At 46.2% G+C, this 26,779-nt stretch overlaps 1 protein-coding gene across 1 annotated transcript; it reads right to left on the bottom strand.

Annotated features, from left to right (window-relative positions):
• Nucleotides 1–294: 294 nt before the first annotated feature.
• Nucleotides 295–22,925, bottom strand: LOC118097805 (5'-nucleotidase domain-containing protein 2). The gene is made up of 14 exons (XM_035141048.2): nucleotides 22,608–22,925; nucleotides 16,673–16,857; nucleotides 15,383–15,457; nucleotides 14,124–14,179; nucleotides 13,530–13,623; nucleotides 11,354–11,482; nucleotides 8,218–8,278; nucleotides 7,421–7,523; nucleotides 6,232–6,333; nucleotides 5,474–5,555; nucleotides 4,576–4,662; nucleotides 4,280–4,420; nucleotides 3,314–3,378; nucleotides 295–1,310 (listed from the first exon to the last, which is right to left on the bottom strand). The coding sequence occupies exons 1-14, from the start codon at nucleotides 22,888–22,890 to the stop codon at nucleotides 1,049–1,051; spliced, it is 1,725 nt and encodes a 574-aa protein (XP_034996939.2). The 5' UTR covers nucleotides 22,891–22,925; the 3' UTR covers nucleotides 295–1,048.
• Between the last annotated feature and the right edge of the window lie 3,854 nt (nucleotides 22,926–26,779).

Below are 26,779 nucleotides of genomic sequence, written 5' to 3'. Positions count from 1 at the left end.
GAATATTTAATTTGATAATTTGTAATTTGATTTGATAATTTGTAATTTGATTCGGTTTGAAGATTTGTAATCTGATTTAATTAATTTTTGTTGCTGGGATGATGTATGAAGATATTCGAAATGAAATAAAATATATATTGATGGCAAAAAAGAAAAAGATACCGTGTTTCTCCAAAAATAAGACACTGTCTTATATTTATTTTTCCTCAAAAAAACACACGGTGGCTTATTTTCAGGGGATGTCTTATGATCCTGTGCCCCCCTTTTCTGGCAAATAAACCTACCAAGAACAGGTTTCACAATGAACTTTATTAAAGGTACAAAATTCAAATTACGAGCTACAAACACCTACCCTCCCATTAGCACCTCCTGTCCCCCCACCAAGAGACAGGATATTTCCCTCCCAGCCCCTCCCCACAGTACCCCATACCTTCTATGGTTGCAAGGAAAAATCACCCTCACAAAAACCCAACAGTGGGGAAAAGGTAAACTTCAAGCACTTCAGAACACCTGTGGCTCAGAACAGTCCTGCAAGGGGTGGGGGCTGAGTAGTTTTGTGAGTTGGAGCAAAAATAACATTTCACCCTCACCCCCACGCAGATGCTGAGTGAGTTTGCCTGTGAAATGCATCCACCCCAGGGCAGGGCAGAGACGAATGCAAGACCATTCCAAGGTGCTCCACCAGTGGACAAGCAATAGATAGGCTTCCAAGCTTCCTAGAGCACCTGCAGGAAGAAGGCAAACCCAAACTCTGCTGTTGGGCTCCTGGCCAATTTTGAAGCTACTTAGCTGCTGGGAATCCTGCGAAGAATTCTAGACTAGTTGGACCTTGGTCTGAGCCAGCAAGGCACTTCTGATGCCTGCAAGCAAGACTGGATACTGAAGACCACTGGGCCAAGATGAATTAGGCCTTAACAATTAAGACATTGCTTTGTAAATTTGGACAAATAACCTGCAGGGACTCTAATTCAAGAAGTCAGCCCTCACTGCTGCACTTGTGGGTCTGGAGCAGAGTCAGGAGCCTCTGCAGCCCTGCCTGCGCAGGTCCCTAGCGGATATGAGCCATCTCTTCCAAAAAGGGAGTCTTCATGCAGCCAGTGCACAGCTGGTCCATCCAGAGGGGAGCCTCATGCTGCAGGGGAGTGCGTCTTGGGTAAAAGGTGTAGTTGAGGTCATAGTTGAGCAAGCAGCTGAGTGAGGCCATGTAGACATCCGAGAAGCGGCACAGGCGGCGTGAGAAATAGGTGGGGTTGTGGCAGGTGCGAAAGATGCTGCCAAACTGAGGATTGAAGAGGTTTTTGGTGAGTGCCCTGCAGAAAGTTTGGGGGGACACAGAGAAGAGAAAGAGTTATTAGACAACAGCATACAAAATTAAATCTTTGGCTTCCTAGGTTCTGTACCTAGCAAGGTGATCAGGTCAGCTGCAACAGGACAATGTGTTTTCATGGAAACTGCAGCATGCCGTGCTGGCTGAAGAATGCACCTCTCCAAGAATATCAGCTTTCTGGTGGGTAGAATTTCGGTCATAAAAATGAACGTGTTACCAAAAAAGTTATTTTTTATTTCAAATTGCCCCAATAATTAATAACCTAAGCTGTTTTAAAGAAGGATATTTATTGGCAGAAGGATATTTCTAGATTTATCTGGCAGGGGAAGAAACCAAGAATTGAATATAAGATATTGATTGATGCTATGGAAAAATGGCTTCCCTCTGCCAGATCTGCATTTATATTACAAAGCAGCATGCTTGTGTTAGTTAAAATAATGGATAAAGTTGGAGAACACTCAATTGCTCAATTTGGAGGGTATGGTGTTAAATTTGGTTGGCATGCATGTCTATGGTATGGCAAAGCAAGAATACGTAAGAATTTTATGAATCGAGGAATTAGGAGAGATATCTATAGAGTCTGGGGGAAATAGAAAATGGGGGGCAGGGGGGAATGAAGGGGCTGTGGAGTGAGCAAAGTGTAAAGGTGAGCAAGTGTAAAGGAATGCATACTGGGGCAACACACACATTTGTGATCTGACCAAGAAAGAGTTCTTGGAGCGAAGGTAGATAGCTCAATAAAAATGTCAACCAAGTCTGCAGCAGTGGTGTAAAAAGTGGATGTTGTGCTAGGGATCAAAATGAGAGACATCACAAATAAGACTGCCACCGGGAGGACTTTATACAGGTGTATGGAATGACTGCACCTGGAATACTGCAAAGAGTTCTGCTTGCTGCACCTCAGAGGAAGGGGAGTGCAGAGCTGTGAAAGGTACAGAAAAGCGTAAACAAAACCAACTCTCCTATACGAAATGGTTACTATGTTTGGGGCTTTTCAGTTTAGAAAAAAAAGCAAGTAAGAGAAAAGACATGCTGCAATTTATTAAACTATGCATTAGAAGGAGAAAACAGAGAGAAAAATGTTCCCCCGTCTATCCAGGGTCACCAAAAGAAATGGAATGTTTGGAGATTCAGGAAAGACAAAAAGCAGCACTAATATTTCAGAACAAATAGTTCTGGAATTTGGTACAACAAGATGTGGTTGTGGCTGTCAACTTAGGTGTCTTTAAAAGACAAATTCACAGAAGACGACTATCCAGGGTTACTAGTCACGGGAGGCCCTGTTGGTGATACTGCTGTCTAACTTGTTAGCTGTGCTAACTTGCAAAAGGACCTTCTTGGCAGCTGATCCCTGTTTATTAAATGCCCTCTCTGGTGAGATGCAACTGGTTTCCCTCACTCAGGGGGAATTTAGAAAGATCCCTATCCACCTTGGCATTTTATGGCTAGTACACATTGTCCCTGGCAACCTTGAAATTAGCAAGAATACTTGATTGTTTTCAAATGATTTTTTTTACAGCACTCAGATCCCCAGACCAGATGGGTGCGAGATTGCCTGCTCTTGATGGGGTTACACTCCCTCTAAAAGTCCTTCTAGTTCTCCCATGGAATGCTTTTGTGTTTACTCAGCAAACAAGAGGTTACTCTGGCTCTCCTTAGGCAACATACGGCTTCCTGAAAGCAGAGGCCTTGCAAAGGAGGGGACCATCTCACAGAGACCGAACCGTACTGCTGGGGAAACCCTTCCATGCCACATTCTCATAAACAGCTATTACTTCTATTTAATTAAATGCTAAATTCAGCTCAGTTCAACTTCTCTCGCCAACAGTCAGCTGAAAACCACCGCTGGAGTGTTCAGAGGTCACTGGAAATCCTCTTGAAACTGCTGTGCATGTAGGATCCATACCCACAATAAATGGATGTGGCTATTTGTAACTCTGGATCCGGCACACTGAAGCCCATGGGAAGGCAGAGATAGAATGCTACCTGAGCTCTTGCCGCTCCTTCATCCAGTCCTGCAACACCTTCTGAGCTTCTGGATCCTTGAACATCTTTTGGAGAAACAAACCAAGTGGATTTGTGGAAACAAGTGGAAACAAACCAAGTGCATTTGATGATCCCACCCTGTCTTAAAACTCACTAAACCAACTTCTGCAGAAGAAATCTGCCTTCTTACCTACTGATTAATGCCCACAGCCCATAAGCTAACTAGAACTTCATTTCTTCTATGGGGACCTTATTGATTCTATAACCAATGGCTTAAAGTTACAAGGCAGGAGATTCTGACTACAGTGGAACCTCGGTTTATGAACACCTCGGTTTACGAATTTGCGGTTTACGAATGCCGCGGACCCATCTGGAACGGATTGATTCACTTTCCATTACTTTCAATGGGAAAGTTGCTTCAGTTTATGTACGCTTCAGTTTATGAACAGACTTCTGGAACCAATTACACCCATGCTTCGGGTTAAGTACGCTTCAGGTTGAGTACTCTGTGGACCCGTCTGGGACGGATTAATCCACTTTCCATTACTTTCAATGGGAAAGTTCGCTTCAGTTTATGAACGCTTCAGTTTATGAACACACTTCCGGAACAAATTGTGTTCATAAACCGAGGTACCACTGTAAACATCAGAAAAAACTTTCTGACAGGAAGAGCTGTTCGGCAGTGGAACAGCCTCCCAAGAGAGGTGGTGGACTCTCCTTCCTTGGAGGTTTCCAAGCAGAGGTTGGATAGCCATCCATAATGGATGCTTTAGTTGAGATTCCTGCCTTGCAGGGGGTTGGCCTAGGTGACCCTCGGGGTCCCTTCCAACTCTTCAATTCTAGGATTCTAGGATTATTGCTATACTATTTTAGGATCCTTTGCCATCTCTCAAGAGCAACCCACCATGAAGAGCTCTGTGCCCTTTCCTCATTCCATTCTCAGCCACCAAGCGGACTCTCCCCTACCTGCATGCGCTCCAGCAAGCCGGTCAAGGCCTGCAGCCAGGTGAGTGCTTGTGAGTACTGTTCTGTGTTCACCATTTTGGTCTCTGTTTCCAGTTCGGGAACTATGGCCCCTGTTCGCCAGCCATGGCGCAGCATCAGGTCCTGTGGGGAGGTGGGTAGAGTGGAAGAAGGAAGGCATAGTTAGGGAAGTCCAAAGCAACTTTACCCACCCTCCCCTCCCTTCCACTCAGTCAGGTAACAGCCCCCACAGGTCACACTCCATTCCTGCCCTAGAGAAATAGGCCCAAAGATCTCACCGCCAGGTCACTGTAGAGATGATCTCCGAAGTAGAGAACTTTGGATCCACGCCAGCCTGTAAGTTGGAGGAAGTCAACGAGGTTGCCCTATTTTTTTATTTTTTGACAGTGGAATGAGAAAGGGTGCATTAAAATCACCAGACAGGTGATGTCAGTTAAAGGAGTACTATAAATACAGGAACAAAATGGCTACCCAATTTTTATATTAATATAGAATGAGGTTAAACATAAGGAGCTGAATTTGGACCTAGAATGGACAAAAGATATGGAATTCCTTGCTGGTATGGAGAAGGCAGCCTGGTGCCAACCTCCAGAAACAGAGAGCACTGGGCAAGAAGCCCTCAGTGGCCTTTTCTCCTCTCCCTTGCTTGCCCACTGTGCCATGGCGAGGGTGGACCATGTCCTCACCACCACATAGAGAGAGTGAGTATACAAATTAGCAAAGGGTGGCTGTTAAAAGTGGCCCTGCTGGCCAGCTCAACACCACCACCCCCTCCTCCCAGCCTACTTGAAACTGTAGGGCAGGGTTAGGCCACCTGTGATCCTCCAGATGCTGCTAGACTACAATTCCCATCACCTTTGATCAGTGGACATACTGGCTGAGGTTGATGGGAGTTGTGGTTCAATAACATCTGAAGGGCCACACAGGCTCCTGTCATAGGGTGGAACTGGATTAGACATGCGAGAGAGGAGGTTACTTCCCTCATCCCTTAGGTATCGGATCTGACATCCCTCCAAAGCTGCCTCAAGAATAACCAAGTGGAGAAAAGACAAAGTGTGTGTGTGTCTTCAGAAGATGATATGCTGAAGGACTGACATGCATATTAATTCCATTCTTCCAGAAGAGAGACAATCCTACCACCATGACATTTTTATCGTCCACAATCCATTTCCTCACCTGCTTATATACCTGCCCCTTCTCCAGCTTAGTTATTTTGTCCCACTGCAGATCCCCGTTAGCATCCAGTCGCCGGAAAGGTCTGAGGAGAGAAGCAACTGGTGGGTGGTGGGGATGCCAACAAGACCCTCTTCTCTCCCAGAGCTGGGAGGGCAAAAGGACAGCATGAGCCCCTGGGACCCAGCATCTGGCCTCCAAACCCAGAAAATCATTCTCACTTGCCCACCCTCATACTGTTTCTGTGGGTAACCTACACATAAGATTGTGCAGAAGTTTTCTGCAAACTCTTGTGTGAAGTGGCTCTTGGTTGGAGCCAAAGAATACAATGACTTTGTATTGCATTTTGACAATATTATAAAAAGTGCAATTTAAGATGCTCCTCCTTAAAGATTTATTTTTATTATTTTGTTTATTTAACAAAAACATGTGTACCTCTTGATTGTAATAAAATGTGGTTTTATTGCAGTTTAAATGTCAGTAAGACACAAAAAGGGAAGGAGAAGAAAATGAATATTTGGGTCTCTGCAAAGTGGCCAGAGGCAAACTACCAGGTTCTTAAGGCTCAAGTCTCTATACTGACTGGTGTAATCTATAAGACAGTGCATGTGTGGGAAGGCCAGCACCGCTTCCCAGACTTCAGGCTGTGCGCTCTGCCCTCCCCCCCAACCGCCCAAGGTGGATGCACTAGAACTCATCCCTCAATGTGGCATACAGGATCTGGAACCCACAGCAGGAGCTTTAGAGTGGGTCGCACTTACTTGACACAATCATTGAAGAAATGAGGCTTGTCTGCCTGGACTATGACCACGTCAAAGAAGTCCCGCCAGTCTTTACCAACCATGTACCGCATCCCTTTATTGCTGGAAAGGAGGAAAAAGGCACATTAAGAATAGGAGAGGGAATGTCACCAGTAGCAGACAGCAGGGGCAGCTTCTATGGGCTCTTGCAACAGAGACCAAGGAAGGGCAGGAGATATTCCAGAAGAAGAATCGGCAGAGTGCAGGAGCTAATAATAATAATAATATTTTATTATTATTTGTATCCCACCCTCCCCGCCCAAAGCCATGAGACTATCAAATTAGTGTAAGCTGTCTGCCTGAGGCGCCTGAAAGGGCTGGAGCTAGTGGTGTAACACTTTAGGTCAAACCTGAAAAAATCTGCAAATATCTCAAGGGCTAGCACATGGAAGATGGAGCAAGCTTAGTTTCTCCTGCTCCAGAGGGCAGGACCCAAACCAATAACTTCAAGTTACAAGAAAGGAGATTCTGACCAAACAAGAAGAACTTTCTGATGGTAAGAGCTGTTTGATAGACTCTCCTTCATTGGAAGTGTTTAGGCAGAAGTTGGATGGCCGCCTGTCATGGATGCTTTAGCTATGATTCCTACATTGCAGTGGGATGGACTTGATGACCCTCAGGCTCCCTTCCAACTCTACAATTTTATGAAAATGTAGGGAGCAGTTGATGCAGGAGAGCCCTAGAGATTCCAACAGATTGGTTCAATATCAGCATTTAGGCAGAGTTTAAGTGAAGTCTAGGGACGCGGGTGGCGCTGTGAGCCTTGAGCTTGCCGATTGGAAGGTCGGCGGTTCGAAACCCCACGATGGAGTGAGCTCCCCTTGCTCGGTCCCAGCTCCTGCCAACCTAGCAGTTCAAAAGCACATAAAAATGCAAGTAGATAAATAGGTAGTGCTGTGGCAGGAAGGTAAACGGCATTTCCGTGCGCTGCCCTGATTCACCAGAAGCAGCCTAGTAATGCTGGCCACATGACCCATAAGCTGTCTGTGGACAAACACCGGCTCCCTTGGCCAGTAAAGTTCACGACTGGACCTAACGGTCAGGGGTACCTTTACTAAGTGAAGTCTATTGTAGAACAACAGTTTTGGACCAGGACAATGTTAATGCCCAGCCTACTTCTAGCTTGCAGCCCTGCCATGTTCAGACTCACACAAAGCTGAAAGGGCTGTTGGTGATGAGGAAGAGTTTCTTGCCACCCTTGGCCAGGCGGTGCAGCACGGCGTATGTCTCATCCCCACGCAGGATGTACTTCTCTGCAGAGGGAAGATGGGTATTAAAAACTTCTCCATGCAGACAGAACCAAGAGACAAACTGAAATGAGGTTCACTGGGTGGGAAGGAGCAGTGCTGGAAGGATTGATGTTTTTGTTTTCTGACTTAGGCTGGGCTTTGCGTATATGCCTACCCTGTGGAAATGAACAAAAAGTACACAATGTGGCACAATTCAACTCCCCCCCCTTTTAAAAGCAAGTTTCCAGCCCTTGTTGCTGTGCAGATGCACATGAAAGCACCTGGCCAATCCCTCTCTGATTTCTGAGACTAAGGGCGGGGCTTCAGTCTCCTAGCTTCTCCTGTGACTGCAGAATTTAGCTTTCTTGGTGTGGAATGTGCTTGGTCCAGGCACAGAGAATGTACAGGCTAAGAGACTTCAGCCAGGCCTGATCTTTGGCTTTGTCTTCCCTTAAGCAGCCCACTGCTTGGTTCACTTGCTTAAGCCTCTGTACCATTCTGCTGAATCACTTCATGCAGAAAAACAGCCCACTGTGAAACATTTCACTTCTGACACACTAGGCTAGCTAACCAGCGTGTTTTGTTCTACAGCTTAGCTAGTGGGTGGATGCTCTTCCCTTGGGAAAGGCAGCAGGTCTGGAAAGGCTTTTTGCATCCCTTGCAGCCCTCTGCTTGTGTAGTTGCCTGGCCTTCAGCCCCTTGGCAGATGGATACTCACCCAGATCCTGCATAATCCACTTGTACATAAAGCCTTTAATATGGACATCCCGGATGGCATCCTATTGAAAAATGTTTTTTTTAATACTAATTTTTAAAAAACACCTCAGAAATACACAAACAAGTTTAACAATGTGCCCACTGCTGTAGCTCCCCCTGACCTGCATTTCCAATGCTTCACCAATACCCTGAAAGTTGCTTTCGTGATGGTACTTTGGAAAGGAAGGCTATACAGCTCCCTTGCTCTGCAACCCTTCCAAGCTGGCTTCTGGGCTAAGGGGGAGGGGGGGGCTAAGAGCCAGAATCACACCACTTGCTCCTCTGTCCCAAGCTAGGTTACCTAGTTGGGTGGGGAGGCACTGCAAACCTTTGCAAACTGGCCCCAGCTTCCCACAAATCACTTGCCTCTGTTGCTCCATTGCTTTACATCAGGCATGTCTAACTCCCAATAGACTGTGATCTACTCCCAGTATAAAAAAACTGGCAGTGATCTACCCATTGTCATTGGAGGGAGGAGGAGCGTGCATGGGGGGGGGGGGGTGGATTGCGTTGTTGAGCCTTTTTTTAGGAGGGAAGGGCCCAGAGTTGTTGAGCTTTTTCTGGGGAGGATTGCACATAGTTTTTTAGCTTCCCCCCCCATAACTTTTTGTACACAATAAGGACCCCAACCTACTGGTTGGACACCCCTGTTTTAAATATTCCAATGGCCAAACCATATCCATGTCTGGATCACTTGCTTTAAAAAGGACAAAAAAGTAATAGTAGCCACCAGGTTTTTTTTGGGGGGGGGGAGGAGACACAAGAATTCAACTGGGACTCCAGCACTGTAAGAAGAGGGTTAACCCTTTCCTTTTTGACCCTGCTTTCCCTGACAGAGATGTGGGTGGAGGGAGTTCAGAGACCTTGATACTTGTTTGTTTTCCTCCACAGGGCAAATAGCGGCTTCAGTGTGTGCGGTGTGTGCATTTACAAGGGGGAAAACCTCTCCGTTTGAACCACAGTCCCAATCTGATTTGAGAAATCCCGAGGGTGTTTTTACCTGCTTAAATAAATGCAGCAGACCTTGCTACGGTTACAACTAGCTTGGTCCTTGCCTGTTTCTGTCTTTCTTCCTCTTTCAAACACAGAGAAATTCCCAGCTACTTTCCAAAAAAGTGGTGTGCACACAGTGGTTTAAAATGGTTACTAAGCACTCCACGTGTATACACTTTTGGCACTGACAACATCCCACTGGCAGCTAGCACTCTAAAATGCATTCTGCAGGCAGGGTTGTTGTGTGTTTTTTTACATTTGTGGTGACATTTTGCTGCATGCCATCTATCACCACACCACTACCTCAGTGGTCTTTAAAAAAAAAACATCTCTTTTTTGTGAATCTGGCATAACAGATCCAAAAATGTTTTGGCTGTCTCCATAGGAAAATGAATACATGTGCACATACCCACAATGGGCCTCAGGTTTCTGGAACTTAGGAAGGGTGGGAAAGTACTGAGAGGAGAGGCAGGGACAATAAGACACAGTGTGAATACATCCCATCAACTACTCGCCACTAGTGTGGACAGGAAATAATGTGACCATGCTATCCATTGTTCATGTGGATAGGCATGCAGACAAGAACATATGGGGGAGCTAGATCTGTGCCTTAACAGCCTAGTATGTATCTAGCCAAAGAAAGCTGCTAGGATTCCTTAGCTGGGAGTCATGATAATTGTTTTAAAACACACTCACAAATTTGTGGTGTAGAAACGCCCATGTGGTACAGATACAAAACCAGTAGGGCTGGAAGGGACCAGAGGCCTTGAGCCCTTGAAACAGGAGCATCCATATATAATCCACATCACAAGTAGGCAGGAGGAGAAAGAACAAGCCACAGAAGCCACCTGCACCACAGGAATTGCTTGGAGAACCATATGGCTAAGAACAAGCAGAACCCCAAACTCCATTCAAGGAGGCCAAGCAACTCAGAGAGCCTGTCTGGCTCAGAAGGAAAGTCTCAAGACTTGTGCATTCCAAGATCCTGCACAGTCTGAGGAAGAAAAACCTTTAACCCTTAAGCCTGAAGGTGTCATGACATACTAGAAGCTATGGGGGGTGGGGAGGGTGCTCAGTTGTGGCATCTTGGCAAAGCTCTCTGCCCCCTTTTGCACGATCAGCAAGTGCAAAATAATGCAACAAATGTGCAAATGTGATTGATTTATGTAATTTTGGGTGCAGACTTCTGAAATACCTGAAATATCTTTCTCATATGAACAAGTAGAATACAAGCATGAAAACCCACTAAGCCTGTCCCTATTTTCAAGTGGAATTCAATCAGATACAGGCAAATTCACATTTCTGGATGAGGCTAATAGAATTGTGCAATTATCATTGATTGGGAGGTCTTGTGCAGCAAACCTGCTCCCCCCCCCCCAGATCAAACTTCTTGTGATAAGAAAAGAGATGGACAAATGCACTGGGAAGTGTGGGGTAATACAAGGTCATCTAAGCTCCCCACAAACTAATCAGAAAGTTGGCTTGCTAATGAGCATTTATCATCTAATCTTCCTGCAAACAAATTGGAATGAATGCTCAATAAAGAGGTCTCGTGGAAGCGTCAAAGGGGCCTACGTGCATCAAGGCAGCAATAGAGCAATGTTATTTATGGCAATGCCTGTTCTGACCTCTTGCCCTGGCTCCAGAGAAGCTGTGAGTCTGAGATACAGAGCCAGATGTCTCAAGTTTCCAAAGATACAACTAAGAAGGAGGCAGGCAAAACAGGCAAAGGAGGAGAAGGAGGCCCATGCAGTGTGCCTTGGGGCAGCTGGGCTCCTTGATAAGCCTCCCTGGCAGCTAAGCAGGCAGCCCCTCCCAATTCTCTCCTTGGCTCAGGACAGCCTGTTCTGCTGTGGCAAAATACGTCACTCCCTCCCACAACAAAGTAGTAAAAAAGAAAGAACTGAACAGAGCCCTTGAGAGCACTCAAATCCTCCTCCTCAATTTGCCTGCAGGGTAAACCACAGAGAACACAAAGTCCTCCCCCCCCCAAAAAAAGGACACCTAGCAAGCAACAATCCTCCCACCAATTCTCAACACAGAAGCCTATACCTCACCACTCAGCAACAAGAGCCAAATAGGCAGGAGAGTGGAGGGAAACACACCGTTACGTCTTTGTAGAGATGAATGGGATCGTAATCAATGTCGTTGGTGATGAAGAAGTCATTGGCTACGGCCAAGAGGGTCATTTCAGGGAGAGAGAAGATGTCCATAAACTGCTTTATGGCTGGACCCTGGGAAGACCAAGGGAGGGAAGGAGAAACAAACGATTTTTCGTGGCTTGAACACCAACTCTCAATCAGAACTGCCCACACTCTTCGCCCATTTCTTGCTAGTCCAAGAACTGTAAGTGTCCAACTTTGCAGAATTCCCGGTTCATCCAGACCCAGCTACACATCAGAGCCCTACATTCACCAACCACCTTCAAAATCCACAATTAAGTGAGAGTGAGCATATTTACTTCTGCTTCCAACATTTGATTTATCAGATACATAGATCCAGACTGGAGAGAAATGGGGAAGGCAAGAGACATCAAGAGGCAGCTAAGAGGTCCAGAGCACCCTTCATGACCAGGGGAAAGGGGCTGCCATGAGACTCTTTCACCTGCAAGTTCTTGCCTACCCACACTGGATTCTGAGTGTCAAACAACACACTATGTTAAATGCATACAGGTGAAACTCGGAAAATTAGAATATCGTGGAAAAGTGCATTTATTTCAGTAATGCAACTTAAAAGGGGAAACCAATATATGAGATACAAAGCAAGATATGTCAAGCCTTTATTTGTTGTAATTGTAATTATTTGTTGTTAGGTGGGTCAATTATAAATGGAATGTAATTAATGAAATGTAATAGCAATGTTTATTTTTGTATTATTGTAAAGAAAGCATTTGTAAAAATAAAAATAAAAAGTAGCATTACTGAAATAAATGCACTTTTCAACAATATTCTAATTTTCCAAGTTTCACCTGTAGCTTCATGTTTTCATTCATTCATTTAAAAAACATAAAATAGCACCTATGGAATGTTCCAATCAGGACTAGGACGGTGGTACCTTAGGAAGTGAAAGTTGTGCATTGAGGGTGGGAGGAGGTCATTGGTTTGGTTTGTTCTTGTTTTTATTACGTATTATTGTTTTTATCTTCTATTTTTATGCTGTGAACTGTCCTTAGATCTTTGAATGAAGGGTGGCATACAAATTTTATAAATAAAATAAAGTAACTATTTCCTCTCATGTTGAGCCAAAAACACACAAATTGGGGATGAGATTAGATTCATCAGAATGGTGCAAAAAAGCGAGGGATGTTCTGTTTTGAGAGATGGACTCAGCTGTATTGAGGAAAGGCTTTAGTGGTACATTGGATGGCTTTGCGGAAAGCTCAGGCTACCTGCACTGTAGGAGCAGAGCCCAGATGTTCCTTCAGCAACAGTCATCCTCAGACTGAGCCTTAAATGTATCTCAGTTGCTGGTTCTGCGTCCATAAAGTGAAAAACTGGACACAAAAGTTGAGCTCTTTTTTTGGGGGGGGGGAGAGTTGTTAAGCTATTTTTAATGAAATTCACCAAACCTGACACTTCTGACATGGGCTGCCACACACCTGGATTTTCCCGGACATTCAGCGATTTCCACCCGGACACTGTTTATGAGAGCTGAATACCAGACATATGCCAACCCTATTTAAAGGGGCCAAGCCAGCTTTATCTGCCATTGACTCTTGGGGAGTGAGATGGCGCTTGAGTCCTCTGAGTCAGGGCAACATTACACCTTCAGCTGGAGAGATAGTGGCACAACAGGCTCACACCTCTTCAACCAATTACTTCTGGTTAGTTATGTACATCTAGGACTGGCTTCAAAGGCAATGCATGTGCTCTGCCAACATGCGGTGCTCTGCCAACTTGACGAAAAATTCACTATGGACGCCCCTTTTCAAAGAAGACCACCTCATCCTCACTCCAGCATCTCAGATTGCCATGCATCCTGCAGTACTACCTGCAAAAACTCCTGAGACTATGCAATGCCCTACTAAATACCTGGCAGGGAAACCATGGGAATATGGGGAGGTCCAGCCTAGGAAGTAGATGCAAGTGCAGGCCAACTAAGCTCCCTTTATAACTTGGTGGACCCTGGATAGCAGAGATACATAGGAAGGCAAATAAAAGGAGCTACACTCTGCTGGCACCTGTTCCCCTCTTGCCACATCTCAATCAGAAACAGAAACTGAGCAACGAGACACTGGCCAATGGTCTTCAAACCAACTCCAGGGCTAGCAAGGGAACTGACCTTTCCATAGAAGCCACTAGCCTGGTGGAGGGGGATATGAAGGGTACCGTCATACAACGCCAGCACCTCGTCATCTGGAACAGGTTTCAAGCCCCTGGAGAATGCCAAAAAGGAGAAAGGTTTAGGAGCTTGGAAGTGTCGCCAGGAGAGCATCATTTAGCAGCTGAATCAAAGTACTGCATGTGAGTAATGTGGCTACGAAGTTATGAATTCCACTTTGACTGGTGCAGACATAATGCTGTCTCCTTACAAACTAGTTTGCAAATTTTGAGCCACACGAAGGGATGGATGCTCCTTCCCCTCTTCCTTGCTTTGTTTGACTTAACCATGGTTTAATATTCCATGTGCACCACAGCTAGCCATGGCTAACACAAATTCAACCAGAGTTTTCAAGGCAGATTGAAAGGACTGCATGCCTTCAGGACTGCTTCCCAACTTGCAAATTCTATTTCCTGTGAGTCAGGGTTATATCTGAGGCATGACCACACAGAAGAAATTTAAAAATTAGGTCTAGGAACAGCCTCGATTCCAGTATCTCAGCTATGAAATTCTGCTCCATCTCAGCCATTGGGGGCCACTGTGAGCGACACTTACCGGTAAACGGTGCCCAGCTGAATGTAATGAAAGGCATCTATTTTCATGAGCAAACCCTGTATGGCAGACGGAAGAGAAATGTGGAGTCATTGCACAGGAAACCTACATTGCAAATTAGTTCATGAAACAATACTTTATTTATTTATTTAATTTGTATAGCACCCTTCGTCTGAAGATTCACCACATAAAAATATAAAATATGAACACAAAATACATAATAAAAACAAGAGCAATAACAAACCAATAATGCCCTTCCCACAAACACATTTACAAGGACACAGAACAGGGTGGTCCAACGCATGGCCAAAGGGCTCCATGTGGCCCCCAAAGCCTTTTATGGTGGCCCTTTGCAACATTTGATGTCCCATCCCTTGCACTGCCTTCCCAAAGCTGGATAAGCAAGGCACTGGGTTTTGGGAAGGAGGTGTGAGGGCACTGACAGGGTCCTAGAGTCCTCTTGCCTCCTTCCCAAAGCCTAGTTAGTGCTTTTCCAACTTTGGGAAGGAGATACGAGGGCTCTAGGACCCTGCCAGAGCCAAGTGTCTTCATCCCAAAGCAGGGCTGGGGGTGCGAGTCAAATCTTGGCAACCCCACCCCCCATGATACAAGGCAGTGTGCAGCCCACTTGGTATGAGAAGTATACCCTGATCACCCAAAGCCAAAGGACTAGTTAAAGAGAAACGTTTTCGCCTGAGCCTCCCTGTGGAGAGCATCCCACAAGTGGGGAGCCATGATAGAAAAGGACTCTCTGGACCTCATGTGGAGGACTCCTGCACACAAAGAAGGGCCTCAGATGATGATCGAAGGGTCTGAGTAGGTTCATATGGGGGGAAGCGGTCCTTGAGGTATTGAGGTCTTGAGCCATTTAAGTCTTTATAGGTCTAAACCAGCACTTTGAATTGGGCCCAGAAACTAACTGGCAGCCTGTGCAGTTGGGCCAGGATCAGTGTAATATGCTCAAACCGTCTTGCTCTGGTGAAAAACCTGACCACCAAATTCTGCACCAGCTGAAGCTTCCGAACCGTCTCCAGAGGCAGCCCTATGTACAGCACATTGCCTGCCCACATTTGTGCTACATGGATGACCACCATGGGAAAAAATAATAAACTCTTCCCTTGGCTTACAATTAACCCCCTGCTGGAAGTGACCCTTATTTGCACAGGTGGCAAGTAATAATCCTTTGCATTTATTTCAGAAGACTTCTGCTGTCCTGCCAAAGCCACAACTGGAACAGGACAAGCCACCTGTCTCTGTCTCACCTTGGCAATGTCGTAGTGTAAGCCCCGGATGGCAAAGTTCGGCCAATATTCATACTTCAGGATGCCCTTTGGATACTGATGGGACAGAACAAAAAATACAATTTGCAAGGTGGTCAATCAGTTTAAAAAGTCAAGAGCATTTCAAGTGTCATTTGGAAGCGGATATCAAAAATAATACTTTTTCTCGATGGAGTCAATGCAGGGAATTGCTTGGAGCCATGCTATCCATATTTATCAGCTACAATTGGGACCCCAGCGGCAAGCACAGACAGCAGGGACAGGGAGCCTCTGTGGCCCTCCAGATGTTGATGGACTACAGCTCCCATCAGCCCCAATCAATTGGCCATGCTGCTTTTTGGGAACAATGGGAGTTGAGAGTCCAACGACATTGGGAGGCCCATATAGGTTCCCAAGCACAAAGGGCAAATGCACATTCTACCCCCATTGAGAGGCAAAGGAGGCATGAAAGGAGCAGCCCTCTTGGTCTGTCTGCCCTGTTCACATACAAGACAAGAGGCAAAGGTTTACTTTTTAGCACTTGAATGAAGAGTGCTGAACCCTCTCCTTTCCCCACTGCTTCAAGTGTCTTTTACAGCCTGGGCCACTTTGGATAAATTCTCCTTTTGATGCAAAAACCAAACACATACAGTTTACACAGAACAGGACAAGCATACAAATAAATGTGGCTGCCTCCTCCTCTCATGTCTCGCTTGACCGAAGACAGGGCCGGGGAACCTTTTTAGCTCCACTGGTCAGATCCTGGCCTTGGCTGCCAACTACCTGGTGTCACAATGATAGCAAGTGCCTTTGACAAAGTACAGTACAAGAGTCCTGCATTGTGCTTTTAAAATGCCTGCAGCTCTAGTTTTGCTGCCCACCAGCTGATGGGTGGTAGAGCCACAGCCTGCTTTCTGCAGACATCCGGTGTGTGAGGAAGTTCCACACAGGGAGCACTTGAGCAGCCAATCCAGCGCTGCTCAGCTGACTGGCGGTATATCCGAAGCCTGATTTCCCTTGCCAATACACAATTGTGAACATGCTTTAAGTGTACATATGATGTCAGGTGTGGGGGCAGGTGGGGAAGGTTTGGGGAAAACGGGCTCATGGACCAAGCAGGTATCCTTGGTGGGCCAGCTTTGGCCTGTGGACCACAGGCTCCCCCCACCCCCACCCCAAGGTTTCCAATCCTTCAGTCAGCACCACTTGTCCAAGCCAAGCCCCCTCCAATTCTCCCAATTACTTTTCTCCTGTTCTAGTCAACAGGACATGCAAGCTCTAGTCTAGAGGTACCTTATACTGCTCCACAAGGATGTCCCGCGCAGTGTTGTAGATGCAAGAATGGAGGGCAGGTGAGTATAACGCCAGTGTGTAATCATAGTCAAATCCATAAACTCCGATAGTACTCAGGGAAATCTCATTGTTGGAGTAGATTGTTGAAGGGTTCAGAAGATTGCAGACCCCTGGGGGAAGCAAATCTGGAGGAAGATGGAAGCACAAGCAATTACCGCACACTTCCAAATTGACGCCTGTTACGGACAAAAGTGGGGGTACCCAACCCATCAGAAACGTTGGCCTCCTGAGCTTGCGTGCAACACTGTAATCGCAATCACTTGATGTCAGCAAAGCTCCAGCATACAGACTGCTATATCTAGGCAGTATATTTGCTGCTCAAAACACGTAGCACTTGTGCAACAGCAGACATCCTACATTAGTTACGGTAATCCTGTCAAGTGCAAGCAGGCACACTAAGGAAGAATTTGCCTTATGCCAAGTGATGAGTCAGCTCATCTCGGAGCACGGAATACACGTTGCCTTCTGTCATCCCCCCCCCCTTAAACTGGTTGAGCTGGAAATAAAAATCACTGTATTCAGCAAATGCTGAAATGGGTAAGATTTTTTGTGGTCAACAGGCAAAGCACAGAGGGAACTGCTGGGTCAGACAGCCTGGTGGGGTCAAATAAACTTTGTGGGTAGTAATGCCACAGTTCAAGAAACTGGCAGTGCCCAGGAAGGAAGGAAGGAAGGAAGGAAGGAAGGAAGGAAGGAAGGAAGGAAGGAAACTGTTAAGCTTTGTAATGCATATTTTTGTGAGGTACAGAGGAATGGCAGTGGGAGGGGAAGAAGAGAGGAGAGGAGAGAGAGACGTGGCAATTTTTGTAGCATTTAGGAGAAAGTCAGGAATTAAGAGGAGTCTGATCACTTTGTGCATCCAAATAATTACTGTATGTGCATCCTTATTACAAAACTGGATTAAATACTGTTAACATTACACTAAACATACAAAAGCACACTATTTTACTCTGGTTTACTTTGAAGCTCACATCATCTCTACAGGGTTTGTTAGAATCTTCAATTCCGCAGATGAACATGTAAAAAAACGGGTGAGAATAGGAAGTCGTCTTAAGCTAATTTGAGGCATCTATGCACTGCCAGCTCCCGCCCGACCAGATCGGGCCCTCTCCGCCGCCGCCGGCCTTGGGCCGGATCGCTCTCTGGGAGGAAGACCTTTCATTGCCTACAGACAGCCACCCGATCTTAAACAACTCCTTACCACAAAATAATACAACCACCAGACTTAACATGAACACTGGTACCAGAGTCTGCAATAAACCCAGATGCCAACTTTGCTGCCACATACACTCGGACAACACCATTACTGGCCCCACCAACATTAAACATACCATCTCAGGACTATTTAACTGCTCATCTTCTAACATTGTATATGCCATCAAATGCCAACAGTGCCTTTCAACTCTCTATATTGGACAAACAGGCCAAACCCTACGCCAAAGGATAAATGGACATAAATCTGACCAGGAGCGGTGCTAGGGCTTTTTGCGCCCTAGACAAAAACACCTTCTGGCACCCCCCGGGCGCATGCGTCATGACGTACGCACGCACGCACACCGCTGATGCCCCTGCATCCCCTCCATTGGCGGGAGGAGCGCGGGCCAAGGGGGGAGATTGGCGCCCTCCCGCCTGTGGAGGGGACGCTTTGAGCTCCTCAGCGGTGGTGGCTGCAGTGAGTGAGCAGCGGCGGCAGCAGCAGCGCCCATAGCTGAAGGCTTCAGCTGCGGGCGCTGCCGTCGCTTGCTCGCTGCAGCCGCTGGGGAGCTCACAGCGTCCCCTCCGTGGGCGGGAGGGCGCTGAGCTCTCCTTTTGGCTCGTGCTCCTCCCACCTGTGGAGGGGACGCTGGGGGCTCCTCGGCGAGTGAGCGGGGCAGGCGGCGGCGCCCATAGCTGAAGGCTCTCCATTTTCGCGCCCTAGGCAATGGCCTAGTCTGCCTAAATGGACGCACCGGGCCTGAATCTGACATCAGGAATCACAAGACAGAGAAACCAGTAGGAAAACACTTCAATCTCCCAGGACATTCTATACAAGATCTCAAAGCAGCTGTCTTATTACAAAACAATTTCAGAAATAGACTGGAAAAAGAGAAGTTGCTGAACTGCAAGTTATCACCAAGCTTAAAACGATGGAGAAACCTGGTCTAAATAAAGACATTGGGTTCTTTTTTTAATTTTTTAAAACATACTTTTTATTAATTTTACAAAATACAAAAAAACAAAAAAACGGTACATACTTAAACCCCTTTTCCACCTCCTTCCTACCCACCCACATGGGTCCTCCCCTGCCACAGAAGTATCCCATGTATGTGAACAGTCAGAGATGGTCCATTTTATGCTTGGGTTTCTGTCCTCCCCCCCCTCCCCTGACCCCAAAGCCCCCCCCTGCCACCAGGGAGCTCCAGCAAACCAGGGCAGTACGCAGGAGGACATCCATCCAACCATCTATTGTCATACCAAAAAAAAAAAGAGAAAAATAGAAATAGGAAAAAAGGGAAAAAAAGAAAGGGCGAAAAAAGAAAAAAACACTACAAAAAAAAAAAATTTCTTGCATTCATAGTTGTAAAACCATATTTTGTGGGCTTCCCCTCCCCCCCCTTCCCCGGTTTTCATCCCTTTTTTATCATCTGCAACAGTTTCTTACTTTATAAAAATACACCTTTGCATCTTATACAACTTATGAATCAATTGTTAACATTTTCATCTAATATTCAAATCACTGAGAAATCAAACTCCCATTTTCTCTTCCCGTGCCTAATTTTTTGTTTTTTCTCCCTCTATAAGCCTCCATATTTTCACATTTTCCAAAATCCATTCACTTTTAAAACTATAACTATTCTCAATTTAACCTTACATCCCCGATAACCGGCTCCACCCCCCCAATCCAGCAAATTCCAAAATCAGCAGACCAGTTATAAACCTGTTAATCCATCCTTAATCACAACATCACTTTCCCTTCACCCCACCCCCTGTTTACAGTCTTTTGCCATCCAGGCCACCATACAGGACCCCTGGATTTCTTCTCTTCTCTGCATATTTTTTCCTTCTTCCCTGTGGGCGTTCTGGAGTTCCAATAATACCAATCGTGCCCCCCTCAAAAGCAGGGCACTCCATCCAACTTTTTGTAGAGTAGAGTCATCATTTTTTTCGTGGTGTGCTTCATTTTGTGTTGAATCATCACAATCCTCATCTTCATCTTTTCCTTCCCCATCATTGTCATTCTCACATTCATCTTTTTCAGTGTCAAAAGCTTCATCTCCTAAAAAATCATATTCCGCCATCACCTCCTGGAATTTTTTCTGTAACTCTTGCCGTCGTGTCTCCTCTTGACATAACTCTATTCTTGTTTCCCACATTAAGGTCAAAACAGACCGCTGGAACTCAGGGGAACACTTTTTTGTTGACATATTTCAGTCCTGCCAAGGTCAAAACTTGTCACGTGGGGTGGAATATGATCACAGTTTATTTTTTCGACTCCATTTTAACAAGCTGGCTGCATTCTTCAAGTCTTATTGACAATAGAGTTCGAACTCACATTTCACAAACACTTAAGCCAAAAAAGAAATTCCACAAAGTCCAGAAATACAAAGTGAAGTAAAATTTGACTTATAAATCCTGACAATTTGACTTATAAATCCTGACAACTCACTGGGTTGTCTGGGCTGCCGGCTCCCGAGTGGAAAGAAAGGTTTTTTCTTAGGCTGTACCTCTTATTGCAGGGCAGTCATAAACCGCAGTCTCTCTCCCCTTTTCACCCTGCATCAAAGGGGAGATTCTCTTTGATGCCTTTGAGGGATCCTTTTGAATTGCAAATCTTCTGTTTATGGCTTCGGGTTTCTATTTACTGTCTCTTTGTTGCCGTGGGGGGGGGTGGCTTCCTCTTTTCTCCCCTCTCTCCCAGATCCAAATTGTTTTATAATAATCCAAATCGTGAGGTTACTTACAGTCTTTTCCAATCGTTTTATTTTCGGAAGAATCCAGCGCTCTCCGCCTTCGGCTTGAAGCTTCTCCCTGCTAGAATAACGTTGCCGCTCAAAATGGCCCCCGCGACTTCTACCCTCCTCGCTCCGGAGCTCTTATTAGAGCTAGCCGAAGAGTTGGGGAGTCCGGATTGGGTCTGTGCCGAGCAAATTGCCCTCGGGACGCCCTTCCCGAGGTTCTAAGGGGCGCAGCGTCGCTCTCGCTGCCCTCCCCACTCCTAGCAGAGACGGGCCGTCTCGGAGACGAGACGAAGCCCCGCCGATCGACGCTGGCGCTGAACCCGGAAGCCTCAAGACATTGGGTTCTTATCTCATTATACATGATAAAGCTATCTTTAACCATCTCACCCCTTGCTTTTCCTGTGGGACCAATCGTAAACAGTCGTAAATTCTTCCTGTAAGACCAAATGCAGCCATAAACAGTCCAGCCCCTCCCCACTCTCTCACTATATGTGGGGATCTGGTGACTTCTGTTTCAGTGTATCTGAAGAAGTGTGCAGGCACACGAAAGTTCATACCAATGACAAATTTAGTTGGTCTCTAAGGTGCTACTGGAAGGAAATTTTTAAAAATTTTGTTTAATCTATGTTTAGTGGTGTAAGGGGGGCACTCTAAAATTGCACTTTTCTCTCCTGCCCCAGCAAGCTTGCTACATGCATACTTTTGGCTGGTCCCTGACAAGGACTGGGAGAACGCCCCCGATACCTGGAGTCTTAAGGAGAATCCAAAAGGTATGCACCATATTTTTGAGAAATCAGGATCTCATTCTTTGGACTGGGGGTGATTAGTACTACCATGTTCGGATGAATCATCAGTTCCAGTCAGTCTTATAAGTGCCCCCACCACCTGTATTAATTTTTAAAGATTTAAAGAAAGAATACTTTTTTAAAATATGCAAATCTTTACAAAAATCAAGGGTGGCCGGCATCATTTTAGAAGAGGCTTCTCTCCCACACAGGAAGGCATGGCTCTTTCAGATTCATGGATGCATAATCTATAAACAAAGAAAGGCTGGCACTTTCTTCCAAAGGTTTGTTTTACCTTTTTGTGCATGCAAATCTAAATCAATTAAAACTACTGTGATAAAACAACTACAATACTTTAAAATTCACTGTGTTTGGTGTTCTAGCTGCAGAAGTCCCGTGGCACCTTAAAGACTTAACAGATCCACGCCACAGAAAATGTTAGCCTTTCCCTGTTGTTTCAGCCTTCGTGTTGATCGTGCTCTCATCTTTCCACCCTCCAAAGCCCTGCCTGAAAAACCAGACACAAAGCAGACCTTTCTCCCGCTTTCCCTGCCCGGACATGCCTCCAAAACAAAGGGGAGGGGATCCCACGACCCAGCTTGAATGGCAACAGAAAGCATGAAGGCTCCGGAGCAGATTCACCACAACATAAGCAGCAGCAAAGGAGATGCGCGAGTCCTCACTTAAAAATGAGTGACTAAAAATGTTTTCATGAACGGGATTACCTCGGGGACGGCAAAAAGGTACCACAGGAAGGAAACTGCTACAAAGTATATGGAAAGTGAAAAGAAATTGGGAGACTGGAGAGACGGGAGCTGGGAGAATTTCGACGCGCAAGACCGCGCGCACAAGCAGGGCGGCGCGGGGGAACCACACCCACCCAGGCCAATGCAAAGCAGAACCTGGGGGCACCTCGACCAAACTGCTGGCGGAGGTACAGTATAACCGCTAAAAGGGCCTCCAAGTAGAGAAGCTCCTCCAGCAAACGGAGGTCCTGCGGGAGGAGAGAAGGAAAAGGGGGCGGCAGCATCTCCAAGGGGAAGGGAGCTAGAACGTCGCCGTGCGTCCTCCTCCCGGAGATGCGGGCTCTCCCGGGAGGGGGCGGGCGCGGACTCCGCAACCGAAGCCCCTCCGGCGCCGCGGCTCACCCACCCTGCACCAGCCGCTTCAGCTCTCCGTAGCGCGCCCACAGGAAGGTCCCCCGGTCCGGCCCGGGCGGCGGCGCGCTGCCGGCCAAAGCTCGCGCGGCCGCCTCTTCGTCGGCGCTGGGGGCTGCAGCGGCGCCCCGCCGAGCTTGCGGCTGCCTGCTGCTCCCATACGGAGGCCTGGGCTCGGGGCTCTGCGCCTCCGTCGCGAAGCGGCTGCAGGGGGAGAGCGAAGCGGCTGCCCGGCGCAGCAGCCAGCCAGCAGCGAGTCCCACGGCGGCGCCAGCCATGGCGCGAGAAGTGTGTGGCGCCCGCGACCGAAGAACGCGGAGCCGAGGCGCCCAAGAGGGCGGGCAGCGAGAGGTGGCTCCGCCCCGGCAGGGGAGGGCCTGTCCGGTTGCCCACTCGCAGCTCACCCGACTGCCGAGCAGGCGCTCGCTCGCGCCGCGTCCTCCGCGCGCCCCTTGAGCCCCTTGGAAGAAAAAGGTGGCCTATAAATGTAATAAAGACAACTATTTGTCATCCTGCAGATCCCCACGCCACAGGATAAGGTAGAAGGGGCAGCTGTGGGGAGATCTCATTGGATCCCGCCCCCCGCTTCTTCGTGATTCTGCCGCCTGAGGGTGGGCTGGTCCTGAAAACCTTACGTAGGATTGCAGCCTTACAGCCCGCAGCCCATCTGTGTGCGTACAGGGAAGTATTCCGAGGGGGCTACTTCAAGATAAGAGTGTGGACTGAGAACTAAAATGTGTATGGCTGCGCACACACTAAACTTTTATAGCACCTTCAAGGAATTATTGGCACTGTGGTTTGCCCCCCCCCCCCACAGTTGAACAGTTCTTAGCAACCCTTAACAAACTACAGCACCCAGAATTATTTGAGGCAAAGGATGCACTTTGTATGTGTTTTTATATTGTATGCAATAAACCCTTCACACATCCATTGCATGAAGGGAAGTCCCACCTAGAACCGGGCTAAGGGCATGCCACTGGTTCTATCTCTGACATCCATACACTATGCATAGACATTAACCAGGAAAAGCCTACAGGTATGGGCTTCCCCCCACATTCTGGAACTATACACTTAATAATAATACATATTTTAAAGCAAATAAATAAATAAATAAATCCACGTGTTCCAGGGCTAGAGAGAAAGCAGCAAGCACAATCCCAGTATTGGGGAAAACAAAAGATCAGACATAGATCAGACAAAGAAACAGACAAAAATCAGACATCGAAACAGACATAGATCAGACATAGAAAAAGGCTAGAAGGAATGAAACAATCCTAGAACAGATAATTAAGCAGTCTGGGAGCACTTAGAAATGAAGGCTGTGATTGGTTTCTCAAAAGCAAGTCATGCCAGACGCATCTTATTTCTTTTTTTGAGAAGTTACAAGCTTGATGAATCGGGAATGCTGTGGATGTAGCACATATTGATTTCAGTAAGGCTTTTGACAAAGTCCCCCATTATATTATTGCAGAGAAGCTGGTAAAATGGTCTGGATGAGGAAACTGTTAGGTAGATTTGTAGTTGAGCTTCCTGCATTGCAGGGGGTTGGACTAATGGCCCTCTATTTATATAGAATAACTAGCTGGCCCTGCCACGTGTTGCTGTGGCTTTTTGTGTCAAATGGACCTTTTCCTGTTAAATGGACATTCAGAGTCTCCCTTCAGAGTCCCCTCACCTTCAGAGTCCCCCTTCATTTTGCATACAATCATTCCCAATACGCATGTTCTGTAAAATTTTGTCCTGTCCTAACCCAGACTCCCCTACCCGCGTGCGTTATGTGAAATCCCCCCACCCTGCCCCGACACATTTATCCTACCCAAAGGTATGGCCCTGTAAAGGGCCCATATTGAGTTTGTTGTTGCCTGCGGCCTAGTCAGTTCTCCTGGCTGGGCAATGCTGCAGCCTATTGCTGGGCAATGCTGGACCTTCTTTTTCCCAGCACGCGTTTTTAGCTGAGTGGTGTGTTCTGGAACGGGTGGTTTTTTTGGTTTTACGTGGCTCAGGTGTGACATCTGTATTAGCAACCTTTCTAAGATCCTTCGGACATTCGCATGGGACGTTGTCAAAATTTCACCTCAATTGGTCAAGCGGTTTCGGAGAAAAGTGGAGACCCACCCACATGTCCTTTTTACATTTTTATATACTGTATACAGTATATATAGAATAGAATTATAATCTCCATTGCAGGAAGTCATTTTATCTGCCTACACTTTATACCAACTACAGCAATGTAGTACGCATGCTATGAAGTACATGTGGGAGAGTTTGGGTACTGTCAGTTGGTTCCTATTCTGCTGATGGGATTCAATTGTAATACTGTACCAGCTTTCTTTTTAAGTCCCCTCCCCCTTTTCCTTTCTGCCTTTGTTCTTTTTTAGACCAGGTAGCTGTTTTATAGCAGTATATTATAAAAGAGATAACTTTGTAATGGGTATGTATTATTGTATATCTTTGAGTATCAATAAATTTGCACAAACTCACTCCCCACTTCCAATTTGTGTGCGTGACATCCTCTTCATCCAAGTAGCAGACCACACTCCCCCCCCATTAAATTTAATTATCCCAATCAAGAGATCATACAGTAAGGAAATATATACAGTGAGGGGGGAAAGTATTTGATGGGTATTCTACCATGACAATGACCCAAACACACAGCCAAGGCAACAAAGGAGTGGCTCAAGAAGAAGCACATTAAGGTCCTGGAGTGGCCTAGCCAGTCTCGAGTTTAATCCCATCGAAAATATGTGGAGGGAGCTGAAGGTTCGAGTAGCTACACATAAGCCTCGAAATCTTACTGACTTGAAAAGGATCTGCAAAGAGGAGTGGGATAAAATACTTCCTGAGATGTGTGCACTTGGTGGCCACCTACCAGAAACTTCTGACCTCTGTAATTGCCAACAAGGGTTTTGCCACCAAGTACTAAGTCATATTTTGCAAAGGGATCAAATATTTATTTCACTCATTATAATGCATATCAATCTCTGACTTTTGTCCTCTGAGTTTCTGGGGGTTTTCCCTGTTGTTATTCTGTCTCTCACTGCTACAAGAAACCTACCATTAAAATTATGGACTGGTCATTTCTTCGTCAGAGGGCAAACGGGCAAATTTAGCAGGGGATCAAATACTTTCCCCTCCACTATATAAAAATGCATGTTACCTGACTGGGTGTACTGAAGCACACTGTTGGCACCCCCCCCCCCCCATGTGTGGTAAAATGTCACTAAGCACCATCTCTCGCTGTACCTCCTGCTTCCATCAACCCAGAAGAAAGAATGCAGCCTGCCCTTTTCCACTGGTTGCTGTTGAAGGCATGTCCATAATATTTTAGTTTTTAACTAGCTCTTTCTGCATATAAGCTCTTGCACAAAACAGCCGTATTAAATATAAGTAAAAAATGCTTTTGTACACACAGGAGTCAGGAAAGGAAAAGCTGAGGAAAGGAAGTATCAGCCTTGCACATAAACAATCCTTGGCTGGTGTGGAGCAGCACACATTTTATTTTTGACTGCTCTTTTGTGCACAAATCTGGAATACTGAAAACACTTTTCTTTCAAAGGTTGGTGGAGTTTGGCTGTAGTGGAAAAGTTAACTGAAAAAAAGGAAACATTTGAGGGGAGTCAACCTGAAAAGTATAAGCTTGAGTCAACAGTGTGATGCAGCAGCAAGACAAACAAATAGCTAGAAGTGACATTAGCTAACTTTCAGCATCAGGGGAAAGTATTTGTTTTCTACCAGACCTTTTGAATGACAGCATTGGCCACAGTAGTAGAGGTGACTGATGGAGGGCAAGTATATGCTGAACTTTATATTATGAACAGCTGTCTTGGGATTGTTCTATTGGTGTGTGTATTTATTTTATTTATTTATTTATTTATTTATATGTATGTATGTCTTGGGATAGATTCATGGCAAATTGGGTAGTGATGAGGAAGCACTACTACGGTGAACCTCTCCATGCTGGAAACCTAACAGAAGTATGATCTGTTGCACACACTACCGTAGGTGTCTCACTCCAAAAGGAAGAATGCTTCTTCTGCACAATAACATTTTTGACTCAGCGTCTCTTCCTCCCTTTTTGTAGAGGATGAAGGGCTGAGACCCACTTGACACAAAGCACAGCAACCAAACCCAGCTTTGCTCTAAGTACCTGGGGGGGGGGTGTTGGCC

The sequence above is a fragment of the Zootoca vivipara genome, chromosome 16 (assembly GCF_963506605.1).
Source record: "Zootoca vivipara chromosome 16, rZooViv1.1, whole genome shotgun sequence".
Classification (NCBI taxonomy): Eukaryota; Metazoa; Chordata; class Lepidosauria; order Squamata; family Lacertidae; genus Zootoca; species Zootoca vivipara.
The sequence above is the reverse complement of the archived record's forward strand: the minus strand, read 5'-3'. Positions and strand labels throughout refer to the sequence as shown.